Here is a 22,154-nt window from a genome sequence, read left to right on the forward strand (position 1 = left end):
TAACAATGTGGCATTTATGATGATTTTGTTGCAATTAATATTTAATATTTTTTAATTATTTTATGATGTATTTGTTACCTTTGGAATTTGAATCCACAGTGTCTGAATACGTTATTACAATTGACTCCTAAAATTACTTTGTACTACAGAATGAAGCAAGCATGCTTGATTTTACAGTTAAGACATACATGCTTAATTTGTTACTAATATATAGAAGAGCAATACTTTTAATAAAATAATAATAATTTTGTGCAACATACATATCCCTTGTTTCTCTTAGTTTTTCTAAACATTCAGCACAGGCTTCCTTGTTCACTGCAATCTCTTGGACAGCTGTAAAATAAAAAGGAGAGAAAAACATTATGCATACCAGTCTTGGCTATCTCCAGCTTTGTATATAATTTGAAATATCTTTATCTGTATACTTACACAACTGCAGGGTTTCAGCAATCCTAAACTCATCCAGCCACTGGTTGAGGAGTGCCTCCTTGCACCTTTTCATGGTGCCTGCATTGCTTTCCAATGAATGGAATACCAGTTGCACTAGAGACAGCCTTGGGAAGACTATTCCAAGCCTTAGATTTATACTGTAACCTGGTATAGTCCTCCTGCAAAAGGCTTTGGCTGTGGGGCTTTACAAGGAGTCCAATGAATATTCTTGACTCCACTACACCCCATATTTGAGCCCTAAATTGAGCACTTTCCTTTCTAGCTCCTGCTTTGCCTGCACAGGTTAAACAGCAACAGTTAAAGCATTTTCATGACAATTCATGATATTTCATTTTATAGCCAGTGTGCAAACTCAAACCATTCCAGCCAAGTATGCACAATGTTAAACAGAGAACAACAATGACAGACAGAGAGGAAGGCAGTTTATGATTTAGGAAGGGTAATGTGACTATTGGTATTAGTTTATGAGTTAGATGCTGCTGTACCTGTTAGATAACTTAGCTTTTTAGACATATATTGGGGTGTAAATTTTATTACCTGACACATTGTTTGTGTGGCTTTACACACTGATAAAAGTAATTTGTACAATGTGGGATTTAACCTATGTAAACTAGACAATACATATTCTTCCATCTAGGTGTTTTTTCATCCTTGTCAAAGAAGAAGTGCTTGGCAGACATGCTCATTAATTAAACAGACACATTAAAAAGTGAGCGGTTAACCACGTATGTGTGTGACCTGACTATGACTTGACTATCATTGAAGTATGAAGTCCGTCTCAGGGCAGAAAAGACACTTTTAAGTACAGAAGAATAATTGTCAGTATAACCTCAGTCACATATATAATTCATATGGTATCCACTGCTATACATAGTTATTATGTATAACTATCTGTATATTATTCTTTAGTTTTAAAAATTTAGGGGAACAGCATTAATAATATTTGGAGTGTACTAGATCAGAATCCTGTCTTACCTGTACCGTGGCCATCGACTTACATCAGTTGCCACAGGGAAGGCTGGGCCGCAGATGTGTTGTTTACACTCATTACTGTCCAGAGTGCTTACTGTCACTGAGGATATGTTTGCCAGTCATGCTCATTAGTTATATAGACACATTAAAGAGCTGATTGGTTAACCATGTATGTGTTTGATATGAAAATTCAGAAAAATGATTTTTTAATTGTAGAACCATAATTGTACTGATACCCACAGTTAGACATATAATATATATGATATCATGTGTATGTTCAATCCACCTGCTATTCAAAATTATTTTTATGAATGATTATTTTTATACTACTAATTTTTATCTAAATTATAGTGGACCAGCATTAATTGAATTTTGGGGTTGCTGGATTAGAACCCTGTCTCATCTGTATTATGACCATTAACTTACATTTGTTGCCAGAGGGTGAACTGGGCAGCAGGTATAATTTTTTCACTCATTATTGTGTATCAGTGTTGACCACCATGCAATGGTGCTTACCGTGTTTGTACGATGGAAGACCACATATGATACAATGTGTCTTTTTAAAATTGACAATGTCTGCTTATTGTCTGCAGGTGTTGGGGAAAACATGCTGACCACATCACAATCCCACTCAGTGTGTTTGCACGATGGAAAACAAAAGATGAAACTAAGTATCTTTTTGAAATTGACAATGACTGCCTGTTGTCTGCAGGTGTTGGGGAACTGAAGGGGTTGTGGAAGCATGCTGACTACTGCGGAATGATGGTTAGCGTGTTTGCATGACAGAAAGCAAAAGATGTAACAATGTATCTTTTCTGAAAGTGATAATGTCTGCTTATTGTCTGTGGCATTATGCAATGTTTTCATAAAGATGAGCAATGTGCAAATGAGACAGGCAAAGCTCAACATGCATTATTATTGAAAAAAGTGTTTATTAGCTTTCATCATTAAAAGATAAATGTGGGACTTGAACCATGATCTACATAACCTATGTGCTGTGAGCTTCATCATGTTTGCCAGGTGTGCTACACAAACACTTGCGTCACGACTGTAATGTATGTTCTCCTTATCATAGAAGCAACTTCCATTTATTTTACAGTATTTATCCATTTCACGGTATTTGCACTAAGCCATGAGCTGCAAAAATAATATTTAAAAAAATTAAAGGAAACAAACAACATTACAAAAAAAAGTTTAACACACCTTAATGATTTTTACATAGCTCTGGATCTGAACTATCATACTACTGAAAGTACAAAACACATAAGGAGTGTCTTATCTCTATTTGCCCAAAAACAACTTTTGCATCAGGAAAGCAAATCAATATGCATACAAGCAAGTCCCATTTCTTGCACAGTATTAACAAGACATATATACTTGTACACTGTCATTTTTTGTACTTATGTGACTTACATATTTAGTGCAATGAGTAATCACACACCCATTTAAGACTATTGTTTGCACCATTGCAGCTCTGTCTTCTCTTTATATTGTGTTCATTCTTCCCTCATTTGTGCTGTGCTCTCAGACATGCAGTCTATAGCACATATTCATAGGTTCATAGGTTCATAGGTTCATACTAGGCTATCTGCCCTGGGGCAATTATAAGCCTAGCCCGATTCTGTATGGCTTATGCCACCCCTTGATTTGAGTATACTGTGCCCTTTTTAAGGTTTAGTTTACTGTGCCTCTGTCTAATAGTGACACGGGAGTAATCCCTGGGACAAATCTACGATCCCCCATCCACCTATCGAGATTCTTCTTGAAGAGATTCAGTAAGGTGCTCTGCCTCACATGAACTGGAATTCTATTCCAGAGCGAAGGGAGCCTCTGGGTTATGAACCTGTCCCTCCAGCAAGTTCTATTTATTTCTGTGCTGAGGTTCAAGTCCCTCAAGCGTGTGGCTCTAAGAGAGTTAGATTTACTGAGGTGGAGCATGTCCATTAATTCTGGATTTGACATAGCTTTGTATGTCAGGCATAGCTCACCTCGAAGTAGGCGGTATGCAACTGAGTAGAGCTGGAGCTTTTTTCACCAAGCAGCATATGGTATTTGTTTGAGACCCTTGATCCTCTTGGTGAGATACTTTTGGGGTCTTTCTAATTGCTGCAGGTGTCGGGTAAGGTACATCCCAAAAGAGGCATTGTATTCTATGATGGGCCTGATGAGGGATGAATAAAGGGGCACGATTACCTCTCTTGATCTAGATGTGAAACCCTTCATGATGAGGTGGGCTATGTAGAAGGTCTTTCTAACCACTTTGGCAATATGGTTTTCAAAGGAGAGATTGCTATCAACTTGGGTCCCCAGGTCCCTAATAACTTTCTCTGTACTTAATGGGTTTCCGCCTATGTGGTAATTTGTGGGCACATTGTTTTTGCCAAAGGGTATGACTATACATTTTTTGGCATTTAGTGTTGGGTAAGGTACATCCCAAAAGAGGCATTGTATTCTATGATGGGCCTGATGAGGGATGAATAAAGGGGCATGATTACCTCTCTTGATCTAGATGTGAAACCCTTCGTGATGAGGTGGGCTATGTAGAAGGTCTTTCTAACCACTTTGGCAATGTGGTTTTCAAAGGAGAGATTGCTATCAACTTGGGTCCCCAGGTCCCTAATAACTTTCTCTGTACTTAATGGGTTTCCGCCTATGTGGTAATTTGTGGGCACATTGTTTTTGCCAAAGGGTATGACTATACATTTTTTGGCATTTAGCTTTAAACCATGGTGCTGGCACCAGTTATCTGTCTCTGGGAGACCTTTTTGAAGGATGTTTGTGTCAGCTGGAGAGTCGATTATGGTGCCCAGTTTGCAGTCATCTGCGAACTTGGTGAGCCATAGTCCTCCCACGTTTGCCTGTACCTCGGAAAAGTATATACCGAACAAGAGTGGTCCCAGGATAGAACCCTGTGGGACGCCACTTGTGACCGGTTTCAAGTCTGACATGGCTCCAGCAACTCTCACTCTGTGGGTTCTGTCTTTGAGCCAGTTTGCGACCCATCTTGTGACATAGGGGTTTATATTTAAGCTGGATAGCTTATCTATGATGCCCGAGTGGGGTATTGTGTCAAATGCCTTTGCAAGGTCCAGATAGGCTGTGTGGACTACCTTCCCTTCATCTATGGTTTTGGTGACTGTTTCGAAGAAATAAACCAGGTTCAAAAGGCAGGATCTGCCCTTGACAAAGCTGAACTGGGTAGGATCTAGTGTCTGTAGGTCCCCAATGTCTTTGTTTATGAGCTCCATGATGATCCTCTCCATAGCCTTGCAGTCTAAGCTAGTCAGGCTTATGGGGCGATAGTTTTCAGGGTCTGTAGAGGCTCCACCTTTGTGGAGTGGGACCACTGTTGCTGTACGCCATTCTGTGGGCACATATCCTGTAGTGAGGCTGAGATTGTATAGCTGTTTTATTTGAGGGATTAGTTCCTCTTGGAGTTCGTGTAGGATGCAACCTGGGATGCCATCTGGTCCCATAGAAGCAGTGTTTTTTGCTTTGGAGAGGGCAGCCTTCACCTGAGCATCAGAGATGTTTGGGAGGCAGCCCTCTGCTGGAATAGATACTTGCTCTTTTTTATTGTATCATTGTCCTTTAAATGTATGATACAATTACATGACAGTGAAAAACAGTTTTCAGCAAAGGTAGGAAAGTTTGGCTATTGGTGAATAAATATGACAAATACATGATGATCACTATCAGTTGAAAGCTTTCTAAAATTACTTCTACACTTTGCAACTGTATCCTGGGTGACACACCCAATGCAGTTAAGGTAGTCTGAATTGTTATTGTATTTTCCTTTTCCCTTCCACTAATCATTCATAGCTGTAATCCATTAGTAACTAGCACTGAGGTAATACAGTAATACCTACACTATGTTTGCATCTGTGACAAGAAGTAAAAGTTTGGGATTCAGCAATTCTAAGGAGTTCACCCCTCATTTGCATCTTCACCATGCTCAGAGGCCCAAATCTACACTATAAAAAGAAACCATGTAATTAGGGAACTTGACGGTGAGGAGACTTATGTATTTGGAGAACACAGAAGATTGCTATCCCTTTTGATTACATGCAAAGAAGTTTAATCTTGCTAAGGTATGATTGTATTTTTACAGTACATTCTAGATTTTGTAACATGTTACAAAGGAAATGTATATATATATATATATATATATATATATATATATATATATATATATATATATATATATATATATATATATACACACACACACACATATGGTCATCTTACAATCTTTTATGTTATTTCAGGGGAAAAGTAATGTATTATATTGTCAATGACACAGGTGTGTTTTGCTTCTAAGATAGCACATAGACACCTCCAGGGGAGTGCTGGGTACAGTGAGAGGTGACTGGCAGTCATATAAAACTGATGTTTCTGTTGTAAATGTGTGCACATTGTGGGAATTGTGTTGAAAGCATATACAACAAATTATGTGGTGCTCCTTGGTTTGTACAAACCTTCATTTGCTTCTTGTTTTGGGGGTGGGGGAGCCAAGTACTATTTGTGCGTTGCCACAACAAAAGTTGTGTTTTGAAAGGTTTTCTACTTAATTTGTGTATCCATCTTCTTATTTCACTGGGAAACAATATATTATAAAGTGGTATTCCTTGTTTTGGGTCAACCATTGGCTTGTGTGTGAGTGTGATATGGTGCAACCATATAACATTCAATTTTCATAACTGAAATGTGTGTCTCCAGTACTTATTGTTGAAAATATAGAACCTATGTTATATTTATGTGGTGTACTCTTCTCTGTTTTATATCACATAGGATTATGGCATGCACCCAAGCTTACAAATTCATGTAAACCCCCTTTCAGTGACTCAGAAAATAATGTTACAGTGGAGGCTTTCAGGTGCCATGGTGCCTTTCTGCTTGAGAGAGGACGTGGGGTTATGGTTGACAGAATGCAGATTTGGAACCAGGTAGTCAATGATGTCAGTGCCATAGGGGGGTCACACCAGGACTTATGATCAGGTGCATCATAGGGCCACTGATATGATTTCATCATCCTGGAGAAGAGCAGATGCAGTTGCATGTGAACAGCTGACTACTGGGGGGCTTGCTACCAAGTCACCACTGACACCAAATGAAGAGTTCCGGTTTGCTGTCAGAGATCCAGAGAGCTCAGTGGAAACTGCACACCAGCTTGTGACTGATGTTGGTGCTGATGTGTCTGGGAGGACAAGTATGTGCCAGGAAGAGCTTCCAGGTAAGCTTACAAATGGCAAATTGTAAGATTTGCTTGTATAGTAAAATATAGAAAAATATAAAAATGTAACTAATAGTTACTGTGTCTTTTTAATGAACCTGTTAAAAAATTAATAGACTTAATGACACATTTGTTCACTACACATAAGCTATGGGTAGACACATCAGCCAAGTTTCAGTTAAAACTATTGTTAATGAGCATATAAGCCAAAATTGTGTATTCACTGTCCCCCTGTGTTATTGCATTTGTGATTACTGCATCCTTACCTTGCTTCATTTCTTCCAGGACCATCCTCCATAGTAAGTGTGGAGTTATCTGCACATGGTAAGCCAAAAAATGTATTTTATTATTGATGACCATTTGTCAGATATAAATGCATTTATCTGTATGTGTGAGGTGGGTATAATGAGTGTGTGTTTTGCTGTACCATCTGCAGCAGTGTGGCCAGTGTTAGTTTATTATATAAATTGTTTTAAATATTTAGTGTAGTATTAATTTTGTTCCTTTGTTTGTTGCTTATTATCATAGGTGATCCTGGCAGTGGAAGTGTAGTACTCTTACAACCTGATGTCAAAAGTTTCGGCAGGCTCTGATGATGATGGTGGCCAAACAGAGGCAAAGTTGGGGAGTGCAGAGATTGAATTTGACACTGAGTTTTGACATTCAGCCATCCCCTGTATTTCCCTCAGACACAGTCAGTAGGCCTATGCATACCTATTCCATTGACCCCTCAGATATTGAGCATGTGGTGGATGACACACTTGATCAGGGTATTGTGGTTACAGAGGCTTCAGTGCCAGTTAACTCTGGGCATAGCCAAGGTGTGGGTGAGGTGCCATACAGGAGGTTATTGGGGGTGCTCAGAGGAGGCCTGCTGTCCACCCGCCAACTGATCCTGGTATGTCTTTATGTGCCACTCGATGTATGTTTAACGCTGTCATGGAGGTGCAGGCGCATTACACTAGGACCTCCAAGGACATGCTTGGGGTTGTAAATGTGGCACAGGCTGATGTACATGATTACCTCCACTATGTGGCTGATTCAATGGCTCAGGTAAATGACACTGTGGAATGAATAGTATTTGCGATGGAATGTCTGCTGGGAGGAGACAACATCAATGTGGAAGTAGGTCAGCAGCATCATCATCTGCTGTTAGCCAATGTGTCTCTGCTCGATCCCTCTCCTGTAGTGCCATTACTTCCACGGCTCCATTGGTGGTGAGGTGTCCACACACATGTGGTAGGCCATGTGGTTGTGGTCCTGCACCTACTTGTGAGGAAAGCTTGTCCAGCAGACATCAGTCATATTCAGGCAGCAGCAGCCCATCTTACCATGGGCATGGACATGCCAGTGTGACTTCTGGCAGAGACAGTTCGCGCGGTCTGGGTGACTATTACCTCTACCATTCATGGTTCACACCTATCTCACATACGAGGACAAGGGGCTTGGCTGTGTTCTTGCAGGCATTCACACACACATTTGACCTTGAGTGCCCATACAGGCACACAAACATAACAGGGACATGGGTAATTCATGAGATTTACAGCTCATTCTAAGTGGCTATTTGATTATTTATCAAAAATTCTCCCTGCCTGTCTTTCTAACTCAGATGCACTCACTATTTTTCTGTCAGCCTTGACATCCTGCCCCCAAAATAGTACCTTGTACAAGTGATGATAACTGTGCCATATCCTTAATTTTGTCTTTTGAATTCAGGGATACATAAGTCTCTTATTCCCAGAGTGCATAGCTGACTGAGTGCTTAGTATTTATATGTGTTTTTGATGCCCTTTTGAAAACTCTACTACTTTCTTACAGGTTTTTGTATTCTGTGTATCCTTGATGCATGAGGCCTATTAGTTGACAGAGAACACATCTATTGATATAAGTCAGTGCTGTCACATATTGATGTAATTACTGTAATACACCCACCTTCTACTTAGTTATGTTAGCAAGTAACTGTATGCATGGATCTGCCATTCATTTGTGTTCTTAGCTATTTATTTTCCTACTCCAGGTTCAACACTTACCTTGATGGTCTGGCAGTTACAAGTGTTTTAATTCTGGGCTAACCCTGTTCAATGCTAGCAGTACACAGCCCTTACATGGGTAGGTAAAGGTTGTGAACATTGCCTGGCATCAATTTTACTGTATGTATGTACACAGGATGAAAGTTGTACCCCCCTTAGGTAGTTAGCATGTGTGTTATCCATTGCCTCTTGGACAGGGTGAAGGCATATTGTGCAGGGTCTAAACTGGTGCAATCTCGGAGTTGGTATAGTTAAGTGGCGGGGGGGAGGGTGAAGCCCTCCACATTAAATAATGTTTTAAGATTTTTTTTTTTTTTGTGGAACAGCGATTTTTTTCCCTGGGAAAAAATCGCTGTTCTGAGTGTTCAGGATTGTAAGCTTTCAGTTAAATAGGGTTGATGAATCAGTGTTCTCTTTTTTAAATGTTCGCTGATTCAGTATAGACCCTATTGTGCATGCCTACATCTATCGACACTCACAGTGTCTGATGGTTCCCCCTCTGACCACTCACCTGCATTTGGCTGTGGTGAACTTGCCAGTGGTGGTGGTGTGTGTGCCCCTTCCCTTTGGTGTTCCTGCTGAAGCTGTTTTCTCAGGATAATATTGTGAAGAATAGCACAAACAGTGAAAATTTCAACACAAGTGCTGAGTTTGTATTGCAGGGCTCCTTCTGATGTATCTAGGCATCGGAACTGTGACCTCAGCAGCCCAAATACATACCCTATGATATTTCTTGTTTGAGCATGTGCCTCATTATACCATTCTTCAGTGGGTAGGTGTGCATTTCTGATGGCTATCATCAGCAATGATGAAAAATGCATACCCTGCATCAGCCAGTAAATGACCTTGTGGCATATCACCTCTAGAAATCCTCTGATACATTTGACAGTTGTGCTAGATATAGGAGTTTTGGTAACTGCCAGGGTTGCCAGCACACACATTCAATTTAGGATGATTCCCTTAGCATTACACATAACTTGACATTTAATGGAATGGAAGCACTTTCTATTTATCTACACCCCTCCCTGTTCCTCAGGTGGTGCTTTGGTTTCAATGTACATACAGTCTATGGCACCCAGGACTTCAGGGAAGTGTGCAACATGGTAGACATCTTGCATAGTTGTAGCCCTGCCCTCGGGCTACATGGGGTGTATGGGGAAAATGTATATAGTCACTGGCATGTTATAGCATAGCATTCAGAAACTGATGGAGGATCCTGGATACTAATGCCTGTGACACCCACAGCATATCCCCCGTTGGTATCTGGAAGGTTCCTTTAGCTAATATTCTAAGTACTACACATCCCTTAGTTTCCACAGGTATTGGTTCCCTTTGGCTTGCCCTTTCTCTCAGTAGAGGATGACAAAAGTTGCAGAGTTCCTGTAGTGTGTCTCTATCCACCCTGTAGCATTCTACAATATCAACCTCATGCAGACAATGAAAAGTTAAACAGGGTCTAAACATACTTCTCCTTCTTGGCCGAGGTCTATTGGCAGCAGCATCAGCAGCATAGACTTGGGCCTGTTGCACATGCACATGCAGAAAAGCAACAGCGGCCTATAACATTTTTTCCATGCAGAGTAGTTTCTGTGGCTGTATTCCAACAGGTTTTGGAGGTTAAAACCTGCACCCAGTCTACACAATTGCTGTATATCTTGCTGAATAGCTCCTTCATCTTGGATTGGTTGATTAGCATACAGTTCAGCTACATATGCTGTAATTAGCATCCCACATTGTTTACCTGGTTTGAGTGGCTCTACATAGCTTGTAGAGCTGCTTACTGAATACAAAACGGCATGCTGCCATGTGGGCTTTATTCAATCTGCACCTACATCTCTTACAACCTTATACTTTTGTACTATAGAGTTGTTTATTTACTATTTAAGCACATTTGAATAGACATATTTTGTTTCATGCATAACTTCCAGAGACTACACTGTAGCATGTAGAAATTCTACCAGCAACATATGCAGAAATGCATTGAGTTGAAGTCAGAACAGTATGGTGTACCCCAGCTACTTGCACCTCATTGGTTGTTACAATCAGCCAAACAAAGGCCTCTGTCCATTTAACCATGCAATTTCTCCTTGAAGAAGCAATATACTAGAGAGTTTAGTGCAGAGGATTAATGCTATGAACTTCTAATGAGCTTAAGAGTTTGATTCCCACCATCTCTATTTGCTTAATGACTCTGAACACGTCATTTAGTGCTTCAAGGACACCACTGAAAGGAAGCATTTGTGCCTAATAGGTTCATGCAGTCAACAAAAAATAAAAATAAAAACATTGGCTGATGGTCACTCACTTCTCCCTCACAGGTTTATCAGTTTATACCTCACTAAAGGGTTATATAATCAGCAGTCTCATACAACCACATTCTTTTTACTTACTCTGTTACTGCTGTGTGGAACATGTTTGCTTATGACTACACCATAAAAATTAGTGCTTGCTATACAACCTACTAAACCTGCAGGAGACACTTGATTCTATGTCTTTGAGAATCTTGAAATTATGTAAATGGCACAGCTTCACAGATTTGTCTGCTTTCAGTGATGTGTGATCTAGTATTACCCCTTTCAATAACCATGCTTCTTTTTCTGAGAAGCCATCTTTTTCTGTCACTGCAAACCAGTTTTCAAAATTTAACACTTCTTATATAAACTTGCATGAAGTAATGACTGCCTTTTTATTCCTGCTTTGTTTTATTCCTCAGCATTGTTTTTTTAAGTAACTGAAACTTTTAGCTTTTTTTTGTCTCAGGAATTAATGCATCATTTTTCTACTTTAATTCAACCCCCTTTCTAGCCTAAATGATCTGTCTATATTAATTTACTAAACCTTCCTGTTATCACTTTTATATATCCTTTTTTAGCTTAAATACCCAAAGCCAGCAAGATTCTTAGCCACTGTATGATGCTTTTATTCATTTGATTGCCTGACTCCCAGGGAAGGTTAGCAGAAGCATTTTGGAAAGGAGTAGGAATGGAAATCAAAGCAGAAATAAATGAGGAGAAAAGTAATACAGATAGAGTGTAAAGAAAAGGAACAGAAGGAAAGAAAATTGGAAAGTTCACAAATACAGTGCAAGTATACAAAATTCCTACAACAAACACATGTTGACCAAGATTCAATGAAGGAATGGCTACAAAGAAGTTAATTTGTACCAAAAGATGAAAGGCTAATAATGGTGACCCAAGATATGGCTTAAATATACATTGGTTTTCATACTGAAGGGCACAAAAATGTTACAAGACTGCTGCACTGGGAATTGTACAAATGCTACAATACAGAAGTAGCTGAGAATCATTGGAAATGTGAACCGCAAAGCATTAGAGAATAGACAATCCATACATTAAACCCTGTTAGGAGAACAAATGTTCTTCAGCGGGTCTACTTGAGATTATTGAAATCTCAGCAGACCAGCACTCAAAACACCAAGCCGAAAACCACAACATGTCAGATGACCAACACTTCAGAATGCCAACTTCTGAATGGTTGACAGTCCAACTTGAGCAGAACAGGAAATCCGCTCCTGTGGAAGTTTTAGTGCAATTTTGGAGTTGGTATATTTAAGTTACGAGGGGTATGGGGGGGTGCAGGGGGTTGTAGCCCCCCTGCAAGAATGTGAACTGTGAAGGTAAGTGTTTTAGATTTTTTATTTGTAGTGTTTGTTTTGTTTTAGTGGTAAGGGTTTAGTTTAATGTAGATGATGGGCAAGGTGTGAGTGAGGAGGTGTGTTGGGGTTTTGATGTGTCAGTATTGTGTGTGTCGGGTATGTGTGGGGTCAGTGTTGTGCAATGTCGCTGTTGTCAGCTCGGTGTTTTGTGTATCAGTTATGTGGGATGTCGGGTAAGTGAAGTAGACCCTCTTCATCATGCTGTTAATGTACAGATAGTGACCACTAAAAAATGAGTCTGCTGCTTCATGGCAGTGTATTAAACTGACATGGACTGGAAGGAAGCTAAAGGCTGCCATTATTTTACACTCGCTAAACACTGCTTTTGCTGTTCACCAAGTGTAAAATTTAAAAAAAAAACAGAAAGGTGTGTGTGTGTGTGTGTGTGTGTGTGTGTGTGTGTGTGTGTGTGTGTGTGTGTGTGTGTGTGTGTGTGTGTGTGTGTGTGCATGTGTGTGTGTGTGAGCATGTGTGTGTGTGTGTGTGTGTGTGTGTGTGTGTGTGTGTGTGTGTGTGTGTGTGTGTGTGTGTGCATGAAAGTGAGAGTGAGACTGACTAAGACATTATTTTATAGCTCATTAAGCAGAGCTTTTGCTGCTTACCCAGTGTAAAATTAAAAGAAGCAAAAAATAAATAAAAAAGAGAAGTGTGTGTGTATGTGTGTGTGTGTGTGTGTGTGTGTGTGTGTGTGTGTGTGTGTGTGTGTTTGTGTGTGTGTGTGTGTGTGTGTGTGTGTGTGTGTGTGTGTGTGTGTGTGTGTGTGTGTGTGTGTGTGTGCAGGTATGTGTGTTTATGTCTGTTAGACATGTGTGTGTTGTGTACTTGTGTGCGTGAAAGCAGCAGTGTTTGTGTGTGTGTGTGTGTGTGTGTGTGTGTGTGTGTGTGTGTGTGTGTGTGCATGAAAGTGAGAGTGAGATTGACTAAGACATTATTTTATAGCTCGTTAAGCAGAACTTTTGCTGTTTACCCAGTGTAAAATTAAAAGAAGCAAAAAATAAATAAAAAAGAGAAGTGTGTGTGTCTGTGTGTGTGTGTGTGTGTGTGTGTGTGTGTGTGTGTGTGTGTGTGTGTGTGTGTGTGTGTGTGTGTGAGTGTGTGAGAGAGAGAGGGAGAGAAAGACAGAGAGAGAAAGAAAGATTCAGCAGTGGCAACAGGAGTTAAAATTAAGAGGCATTCATACCTCTCAACCTGGTAGCTCAAGAAATCTGGATAAATCTTGAAATAAATGGAGACAAAGGCTCAGAAATTAGAACAGATTTTAAACATTGCTGTTATAAAATTTAAAAAGTTGCTAGAATAAAAACATTTGATTTAGCATGCATTTTCTGAAGGAAATAAAGTCTGAAACTCAAATGTACGTCTTTATTCAGTGATTTCAGTCCTTAGTGATTTGCCAACAAATCACAAATTTTACAAGTAATGGACTAAAAACACTTATAAAATAAAAATAAGTAATCAAAATAATTTTAAAGAATGTTCATTCTTTAAGTGCAATAATGCCCTCCAGCATGTGTGTTACTGTGTTAATAATACTTTTCCTGGGAGTAGATGCCCTCCACTGCCCTGGGTGTGCATTATTTACACAGTAACACACACCCTATTGTGAATTATTACTTGTTTGACTATGATGAAGTTTGGATCAAATGGGATCACCTAACACTAATAGCTAAAAAAGAAGTTGCAAAAAAAATAACAGTCCAAGAAAAAAGACAACAATTAACATTAACCATTGAAATTGCTACACCCAGTGATTATATTTTCTTACATATTGAAATTCAAATTCATAAAATACCAGTGTCTGCAAGCAGAAATTAGAGCAATGTGGAAGAAAGAAACCCAGACAGCTCCAGTAACAGTAGAAACAACAGGACTAATAAAACTGAATATACATTTGTACTTAAATACGCTACCAGTACATGTCAACCAATATGAATTGCAGAAGACAGCAATTCTAGGTACATTGTGAATGCGGAAAACAGTACTTTTAGTTAACATAAAGGAATGGAGTAATATTTAATTTCATGAACTTTAATTATACACTGACTTAAGAATGGTGCCTATTCCCATCACAGTATTGGAAATGTAAAACATTTGGCTAAATTAAAAAGTCTGCCATTTCTAGGTAGAATTTCCCATTCCAAGCTGCTTATAGTTAGAATACAATAAGTGCAGAACTTAGAAGCTGTGGACAATCATTAGCAACAGAGTTAGCTTTCTACTTTGCTTACATCTCCTTGCTAGATGTCAGTGCTTACAATGCTGTGGCAGGAATTGGAATGCAGACTCAAGTACATATTTCTACAACATCTGTGGCTTTAAGGGATCCAAGCTGGTAGACAGTACAAACCATTCATATATCCAACATGTTTTTGTATTTATTAAGGCATGGCCTGGCTTCTTTTAAGTGGCATTTGAGCAGCAGGCCTAACCATCTCTCTCTCTGTTGGGAGTAGCAAGCCAACACTGGACACTTACTCCAAATCCCCAACTTGTGGCTTGCTTATACAGTGATTTCTTGTTATTAAAGTCCAGATCACCAAGGCTACAGACAGGGCTCTATCTTTCTGCAGGACAGAGACCATACAGTTTGCTTACTTTAAATAATTGTCCCTCACCTGATAATGTTGAGTTCCATTATGTCTCTCCAGCACTCTTTTCATGACCCTTATAATATCCTTAATAACACATGGTGACTTGGCCTTTGCATCACTTAGCCTTCACATTACTGCTTTTATCTGTCAAGTGAATTACTTCTTTAAATTCTGTAGTTTATATTTATTGCTATAATCAGGTATATACGATGTAAGTTATGGTGCACAAATTAATCTTAGGGATAACATTTTGCCTATATAATGGGTACTGCATATTATAGCTTAAAATGTTGCTTTGTGATTTGTTGACAATCTAAATGTGCAATGTGGAAAATCTGTTCAGGAATACATAAGTTTTTATTTTTCTCTGGCTGACAGCATTATTGCATAAAGTTCACAGCATTAAATGAGATACTTCTGGAGAATTAATCAAAGTAAAAATGATAAGAATATGCCAGCAAACAGATCAGTTATGTTCTGAACAAAGTATGCATGTTAAATAAACATTTAGTTAAGAATTACAGAATGACATATGTTAGCATGTGCTAAAAAAGTAACATAACTAACCTGATTTGGCATTAACTGTAAAACATCTAGCGAAGTTAAGCCAAACCACAATTATTTATTAATTTTACTAACTGGAGTAGAACAGAGTACACTTTAGACCAATTACGGCTTAAGCATATTAAACATAAGCACGGACATTGCTTTCCCTCAGGCATTGCTACCCTTTACTAATTTTTTTGTACATAGATAACAAAAGAGTCTGTGAATTAAATAGCATAAGTACAACATCTTATTGTGACTTATGAACTAGCTACAGAATCTAGTATTGCTTATCTGACTTTAGATTTTGTATTTCTTTATTACCTCTGTGAAGATTGGATGAAGATAGATGAAGGCTGCCAGCCTAGCCAGATAGAATTTTGGAGATAATTTTGTCATCTGTAAATATTAATGTAAACCATAGGCCTGTTGTCTTAAATGATAAAAATAGAGTTACATGTGGAACTGAAAAAATGTAACAACAGTACACTCTGCTGGCAGAAAGCTGACCAAGTAAAGCATGTTCTGACCCTTTGATCTAAAGACGGCTCCAGGCTTTCTAGATAAAGACATTCTTTCTGTTGTTTTAAACAAGAGTTAAATTGCTAGATTTAAACATGCAAATTTATTTTTATTGCTCTGCTTCCTGACCAGCTGCAAGATAACAAAAGGAGATGTTAAGAATGTAAATGTAGTTTATGTTAGCCTGGGAACTCAGGGAAGTGTGAAGAATGATGTAATGGGAACCAGGAATGTGATTTTAAAAACAGAGAGAATCAGAGGGCATTAAGCATTTTTGTCTTGACCATCCAGCTCACCAGCACTGTCTTGCTCTATATGTAAGTTATCTTAGATTTGTGTTTTCTCTTAGAAATAGCTAGAAACTAGAAAGATTAGACTGTTTTTCTGTGATGTCAGAACTGTAGTACTGAATTATTTTAAGTATTTCTCCGTGATTTCTGAACTCTTGACTAGCACTGTATAATAAGAAGTATTGTCTTGTGTTTTTATTATTTATTATTAACTATTTTAAAACCTTTCAATGGTGGTTGTTTTGTGTAGAGATAATTTAAGCTCTAGAGTACATTGCATATTTATAGCAATTACTATCCAAGTCACTCCAAATAAGCCTTGACTCTTCAATCGCACTTACCTATTTGGATAATAATATTGCACAGTAATAATTGGACACCCTTTCATAAGGGCCTTTTAGTAACTGACAAATATTAGCTGGATGGTGGCAGTGATTTCTAACATATTGTCTGGGTAAAAGGGGTACAGCTGGAGAACCTGTGCCAGCCTTCCCCAGAAGTGTCCATGTGGTTGTATAATCTCTTATCTCAAAGTGTGTGCATGTCAGCTACTTGGGCAGGGACATGAAGCATTGGTTGGACAGAGAGGGTGCTGGAGATTTTAGCTTGCCCAGCTGGCTGAGATCTGGACCTTATAGCTGTGCCAGTGGGGAGTCTTATTGGGGACCTGGAGAGCAAGGGAGCGACCAGCCCCAGACTGACTGTGATCTCTGTGTGTTCTTAAGCGAAATTTCACTTTACTGTGTGTATTTGTTATCCTTTCTTCCTATATGAGACACCCCTGTCTGGTGTTAGTGGTGAGGATTGAGGTTCCTTGATTGCTGGGCCAAGGCACAGGTGTCACAACCTCCATATGACTATTTTAAAGTCAGAGAAAAGTACTGGGGATGCATGAGCAAGCATGACTGCTACAATGTGTTTACTTAACCCTAAACTACTGTGTGCCTACTTCTGTAGACTGTAACAGTGACGTTCCATTTTAAAAAGTCATTTCAAGTGGTGAAATACCATATTCTCATACTGGAAAGCTGGCATTTATCTGACCATGTTTTAGAGTGTCTCTTCTGTTGTTTAAAATATTTTTTGTCAGAAGGCTTTGATCTACAACACTGCATGTAGCTTTCACTATGGCATGTGCTGCCTAGCTTGGAGGATGACATGTCATGCCATCCACTTTTCTTTGCAGTCTCTTGCTGCTATGATTCAGGCTTTATTAGCTAATTAAAAAAATATTAAACCTACTGCTTTAAATCATGAAAATAAACTGAAAGTTTGAAAGAAAAAGTTAGTCATCAGCAACAGGATCTGGTAGATATACAAGCTTTGGCACTGACTAGAAAAATAAGATTTTCAAGCATGGTTTCAAAGGCTAAAAATGAAAACAAATGTTGAAAAATAGGCTGCAGTAATAGCCTTTGAATTATGGTAGTATTTGCAAGTGATTTATGAGGAATACTATCCTATATGCAATGGGAGGCTTAATTTTGCCAGCAAGTGATGAAATGTTCCATAAACTACTAGAGCTGACATATGCAGTCATTACTGAAAAAATTAAATTAATGTGAGTGTAGCTAAGTTGCTGAGCATTGATACTGCAAACTGTCAAAGTCAAAGGAAACAGTGTAGCTGAATGAAATTATAATGCTTTGTTCTCAATGCAGGAAACAGTTGCACATAGACAGAGAAAAAAATAATAAAATATCACAGTAGAAATTAAATAAGTAGCAATTTGTAAATAAAGTAGGACAGCATGACCCACACCCATCCTAGAACAGGAGACAAGGAAGACAGGAAACAATATGAAGGTAATATTTTCAAAGTAAAATTGTCAAAGTAAAATTGAAACAATGGCAGCATATCTATTAGACTAAATTATTGCACAGTTTGTATATTGCACTTTTCAGTCCTTCTGTGTGTAGGTGAGCTACCTTAGTATTGCTAATAAATGTGTATCATTTAATTTTTAAATTGCATTATTTACTGCATTACTGCCATTTGCAACCATATGTAAAAAGTATTATCGATATACAGCTGCATATAGGTCTGCTACTAGTGCTAGTCAGCTAGTAGTGCGTGACACATTTGCTAGTTACCACTTGCACAAAAAAAGCAAGTGCTCTAACTGCTTAGCCTTCCCAATACCCAACCCTATAAAACTATGTAGCCCTCCAGATTCTTAACTCAAGCTCTACGACTCTCATCAGTTAACCTAACCCAAGTCCTCACTCCCTTACCATAAAACTCCAACACCCCTCCCTAAACCTAAATTTCCTGATCACTCCCTAACTAAAACTCCCATCCCACTATCTATCCCTAAGACTCCCTTTGCACTCTCTAACCATAAAACACCCCTCCAGCTCAGGAAACCTTTAAGTCTCTTCCCACTACCTAAGCCAAAAAATTATTTCCTGCTACAAAACCCTAAAACTCTCCTCTTGCTCGCTAAACTTAAATCCTCTTCCTGATCTCTGCTCTAATCTACACATCCACCTTCCTCCCACTCAGGTGCTTGCCTTAACTTATATTCAAGTTCAAGAGACAGGCTGCACTAGCTGAAAGATGCTTGAGTCCTTGGCTAAAAGGCAGTGGTTTTCAAATTCTTGGGACTTGAGTGTTTGTAGTAGAACCGCTGCATTTCCATTAATACCATTTTACTATAATGAACCATTAATAATAAAATGCATTCTACCCTTGCCTATGAGGTCTTTAACTAAAATGTGAGAAATTAAGCAAATTTACACTACAGCACATACACAATTATCACTGATTATCTGTCATTGGGTGTGCCTCTTGAAACATTTGCAAGGCAAGTGAAGTTGCTGTTATATCTCACTTTGGCTTCTTTTTTTAATATTGTTTTACATTGCAATGGTAGTTTAACATAGCTGTAACAGATAAAGCTCATGATCTTCACTTACACCAGTTCTGTTCTCTCTCTTCTTACCTGCCATGGCTGAAGGTTTGCAGCACCTGCACACGATTCATTCTGTGAAGTCACATCCTTAAAATCACATGATAACAGACTGTGCAGTCCGTGTGCTACAACATACACAGCATTATATGTGCTTATTGCTTCTTGGAAGCTATAGGACTGATATACAGACATATGTAGAGTTTTCAGGCTTTCAGTGCCTGTGCAAAATGCTGTAGTATCGTTCTTCTGTACTGAGACAATGGTGATATTTTCAGTCAGCCACTTACACTGAAAAACTGTTTCCCAGAAAAGAGCCAGAAATATATCATTAGTTGGCAAAGAAGGAATAATGTTGAGCACAAAATCCTGGAACCCTGGAATTTCTGGATTGTTCTTTGAAAAAAGTAAAGTGCCATTTAATGTCTTCCAGATGTCCTTGACATGGAAAACTAAAGAGTATGCCCAGTAAGATGGGGCAACCCAGACTTTGTTACTTATGTTCTGCAGTGTGATTTCTTCCATTATTGGTATAATGTACAGTTGTGTGGCATAAACAATTATCACTTTCACTAATGATGACCTGATCTTCTCAGCAATTTGCCGAAGTCTGCTCTTAGAATTGTAAGCAGGTACTATTTCTACAAAAGCTACACAGCTGCCTTGTTTAGTAAGTTCCCATAAAAGATCCTGACTGCCTTCTCTTCCTAAGTCATTATCACCTGCTAGAATTCCAATCCACGTCCAGGCAAAGTGTTTCATTAGCTGAGAAATGCCAATCACCTGAGCAGTGACATTGCTTGTAGTACGAAGAAAAGAAGGAAACAGTTGTTTGTCACCCAAGATAGGTAGCATGGAACCATAGCTTATCTAGGGAAATTAATAATTTCAAGCTTGATACTTTTAAAATATTCTTCCAAGAAATGCATTATTGCATCAAGATCTTCAAAATGTGACATTCTTTATCAAAAGGGACAGAGCTTGCAATTAATGTGGTTACTCAATGTTACATGAACACTTAAAGGAAGAACAGTTAAATAAAATGCCAAACTTTTATTACATGAATTAATAATAGTATAAACTACATCCTCAGCAAAAGCATTTTACCTACGAAAAACTTGCCCCACGATTCAGCACCCATCTGTGCAGAAATAACTTATTCCTGCGAGCACGCCATGCATATGCATGAAGCCGCACTGCCATGCTGTAATACGTACATGAGAATGTGTACAAGCACGGGGGACATGTTTGAGAGCAGTGCTCTCACAATACACATGCTCCCTGCACACCAGAATTGCCGTACGGCAATGTAAAAAGAGAAGATCGCTCATTACACCTCTCAACCTGTTAGAGTAAGGAATCTGGACAAAGCCATAAGGGACAATTGCAATTACAAACTTAGAAAGTTGATAGAATAACAGGTCTTGCATTAGCATGAAATTTGTAAAGGGTTTGAAGTCTGAAACGCACACCTCACAACCCATTAGAGTAAGAAACCTGGACTAAGCCATAAGGGACAACTCTGAAATATTGCCATCACAAACTTAGAAAGTTGATAGAATAACAGGCTTAGCATTAGCATGAATTTTCTGAAGGGTATGATGTATAAAACGTGAATGTTTGTCATTACTGTCAAACTTCAATCTTTAATGATGTGCCAGACAGCCACAAGTGTATGAAAAGTGGACCAAGAATATAATGCAAATATCTGGACATACTGTGAAAAGTTATATGTCATCAATGTTTGCAAAGGACAGCCCCCAACAGATACATTTTTTTCACATCTGCAATAAAGTTTAAGCGTAGCTGTGTGGGTGTGCCCGTTGCTTAACTATGCTTAGCCCAGTTGAAACAGCACAATAAGTTAAATAGCAATAGACATCCAACCTAAGCAGTAGTGCAACAGTGTAACAGAGCGTACACCTTGCATGTGGTCATGCACGGTTTGAGCCTCACCAAAGCCATTTACACGTGAAATCATTATAATTTTAATTTATTTGTATATTTATGTAGGAAGCAACTTATATTTATCAACCAGATGTGAGGTGTCAGTGTAATAAAGTGGTGAAACCCCCTTATAAACCCAAGTGAGCCATACAGTATAGTCACACAAGAATAAATGTAATGAAAGCACATTGGGGGATGTCAGGGAAGGTAAACAAATTTCTAATATGTAATGAATGATGACTCATTCCCATACAGGTGGTAGTCCATAAAATAAAACATAAGCAATGCTAAGCATTGTACAGCTATGCTGACTGGGTGTAAGCATTGTGTAAATATGAATGCTAAGCAAGGAGTAGCCTAGTTAAGTGGATTTGCCCATTGGTAAGCTGTGCTGAACCTGCCCCCTTTAAGCACTGCCAACCTTATCTAAGCAGGTTTCTCCATAGCTTAGCTTAGCTCAGCATATTCAAAACTGTCCAATCACAGCAAAGGGTGGTATATTGTCCATATTTAAACCTCACAGGTGGGAATACAGCTCATAACTGGCTGTAGTTCACCACTGTAGGCAATATGGCAGTTGTTGGAGAGGGAATGCGCTTTTGGGCACAACCCTGGGGTATACAGGACTCCAAGGTCATGGTAGGACTCCTTGTAAAAAAACATGATGTGAGACTGCTGCAGGGCCAGTACTAGGGCTCCCAATACAAAGCAAAAGCCTGGAAAAGTCTCACCTGAGATGAGTAGGTTCGGCCCCACTATGCTGTCTTAAAGCAGGGAAAGAGGGAGCTCTTGGAACAGTGGGTCCAAGAAGCAAGACAGAGGGGTGATGTCCCAGTAGTGTGTAAGCATTATGTGTAAGTATTCATAGCAATAACTGTTTACCAAAGTCCAGCCTGTGTATGTGATGGATAGGTATACATAAATGTTTCTCTATCTTCATTACAGCTCCAGCTAAGTGGGTTGCGAACCAGGAAGCCCATGCCAGC

At 39.0% G+C, this 22,154-nt stretch overlaps 1 protein-coding gene across 1 annotated transcript in view; it reads right to left on the reverse strand.

Moving 5' to 3' along the window:
• Positions 1-22,154, reverse strand: part of LOC122814119 (extracellular calcium-sensing receptor-like) — a 168,120-nt gene that overhangs the window by 131,598 nt on the left and 14,368 nt on the right. Inside the window, exon 2 of the mRNA XM_044086735.1 lies at positions 19,255-20,091. Within this exon, the coding sequence (XP_043942670.1) occupies positions 19,255-20,091 (837 nt within the window). The remainder of the gene's footprint in view (positions 1-19,254; positions 20,092-22,154) is intronic.

The sequence above is a fragment of the Protopterus annectens genome, chromosome 10.part0 (genome assembly GCF_019279795.1).
Source record: "Protopterus annectens isolate FY-2018-M chromosome 10.part0, PAN1.0, whole genome shotgun sequence".
Classification (NCBI taxonomy): Eukaryota; Metazoa; Chordata; order Ceratodontiformes; family Protopteridae; genus Protopterus; species Protopterus annectens.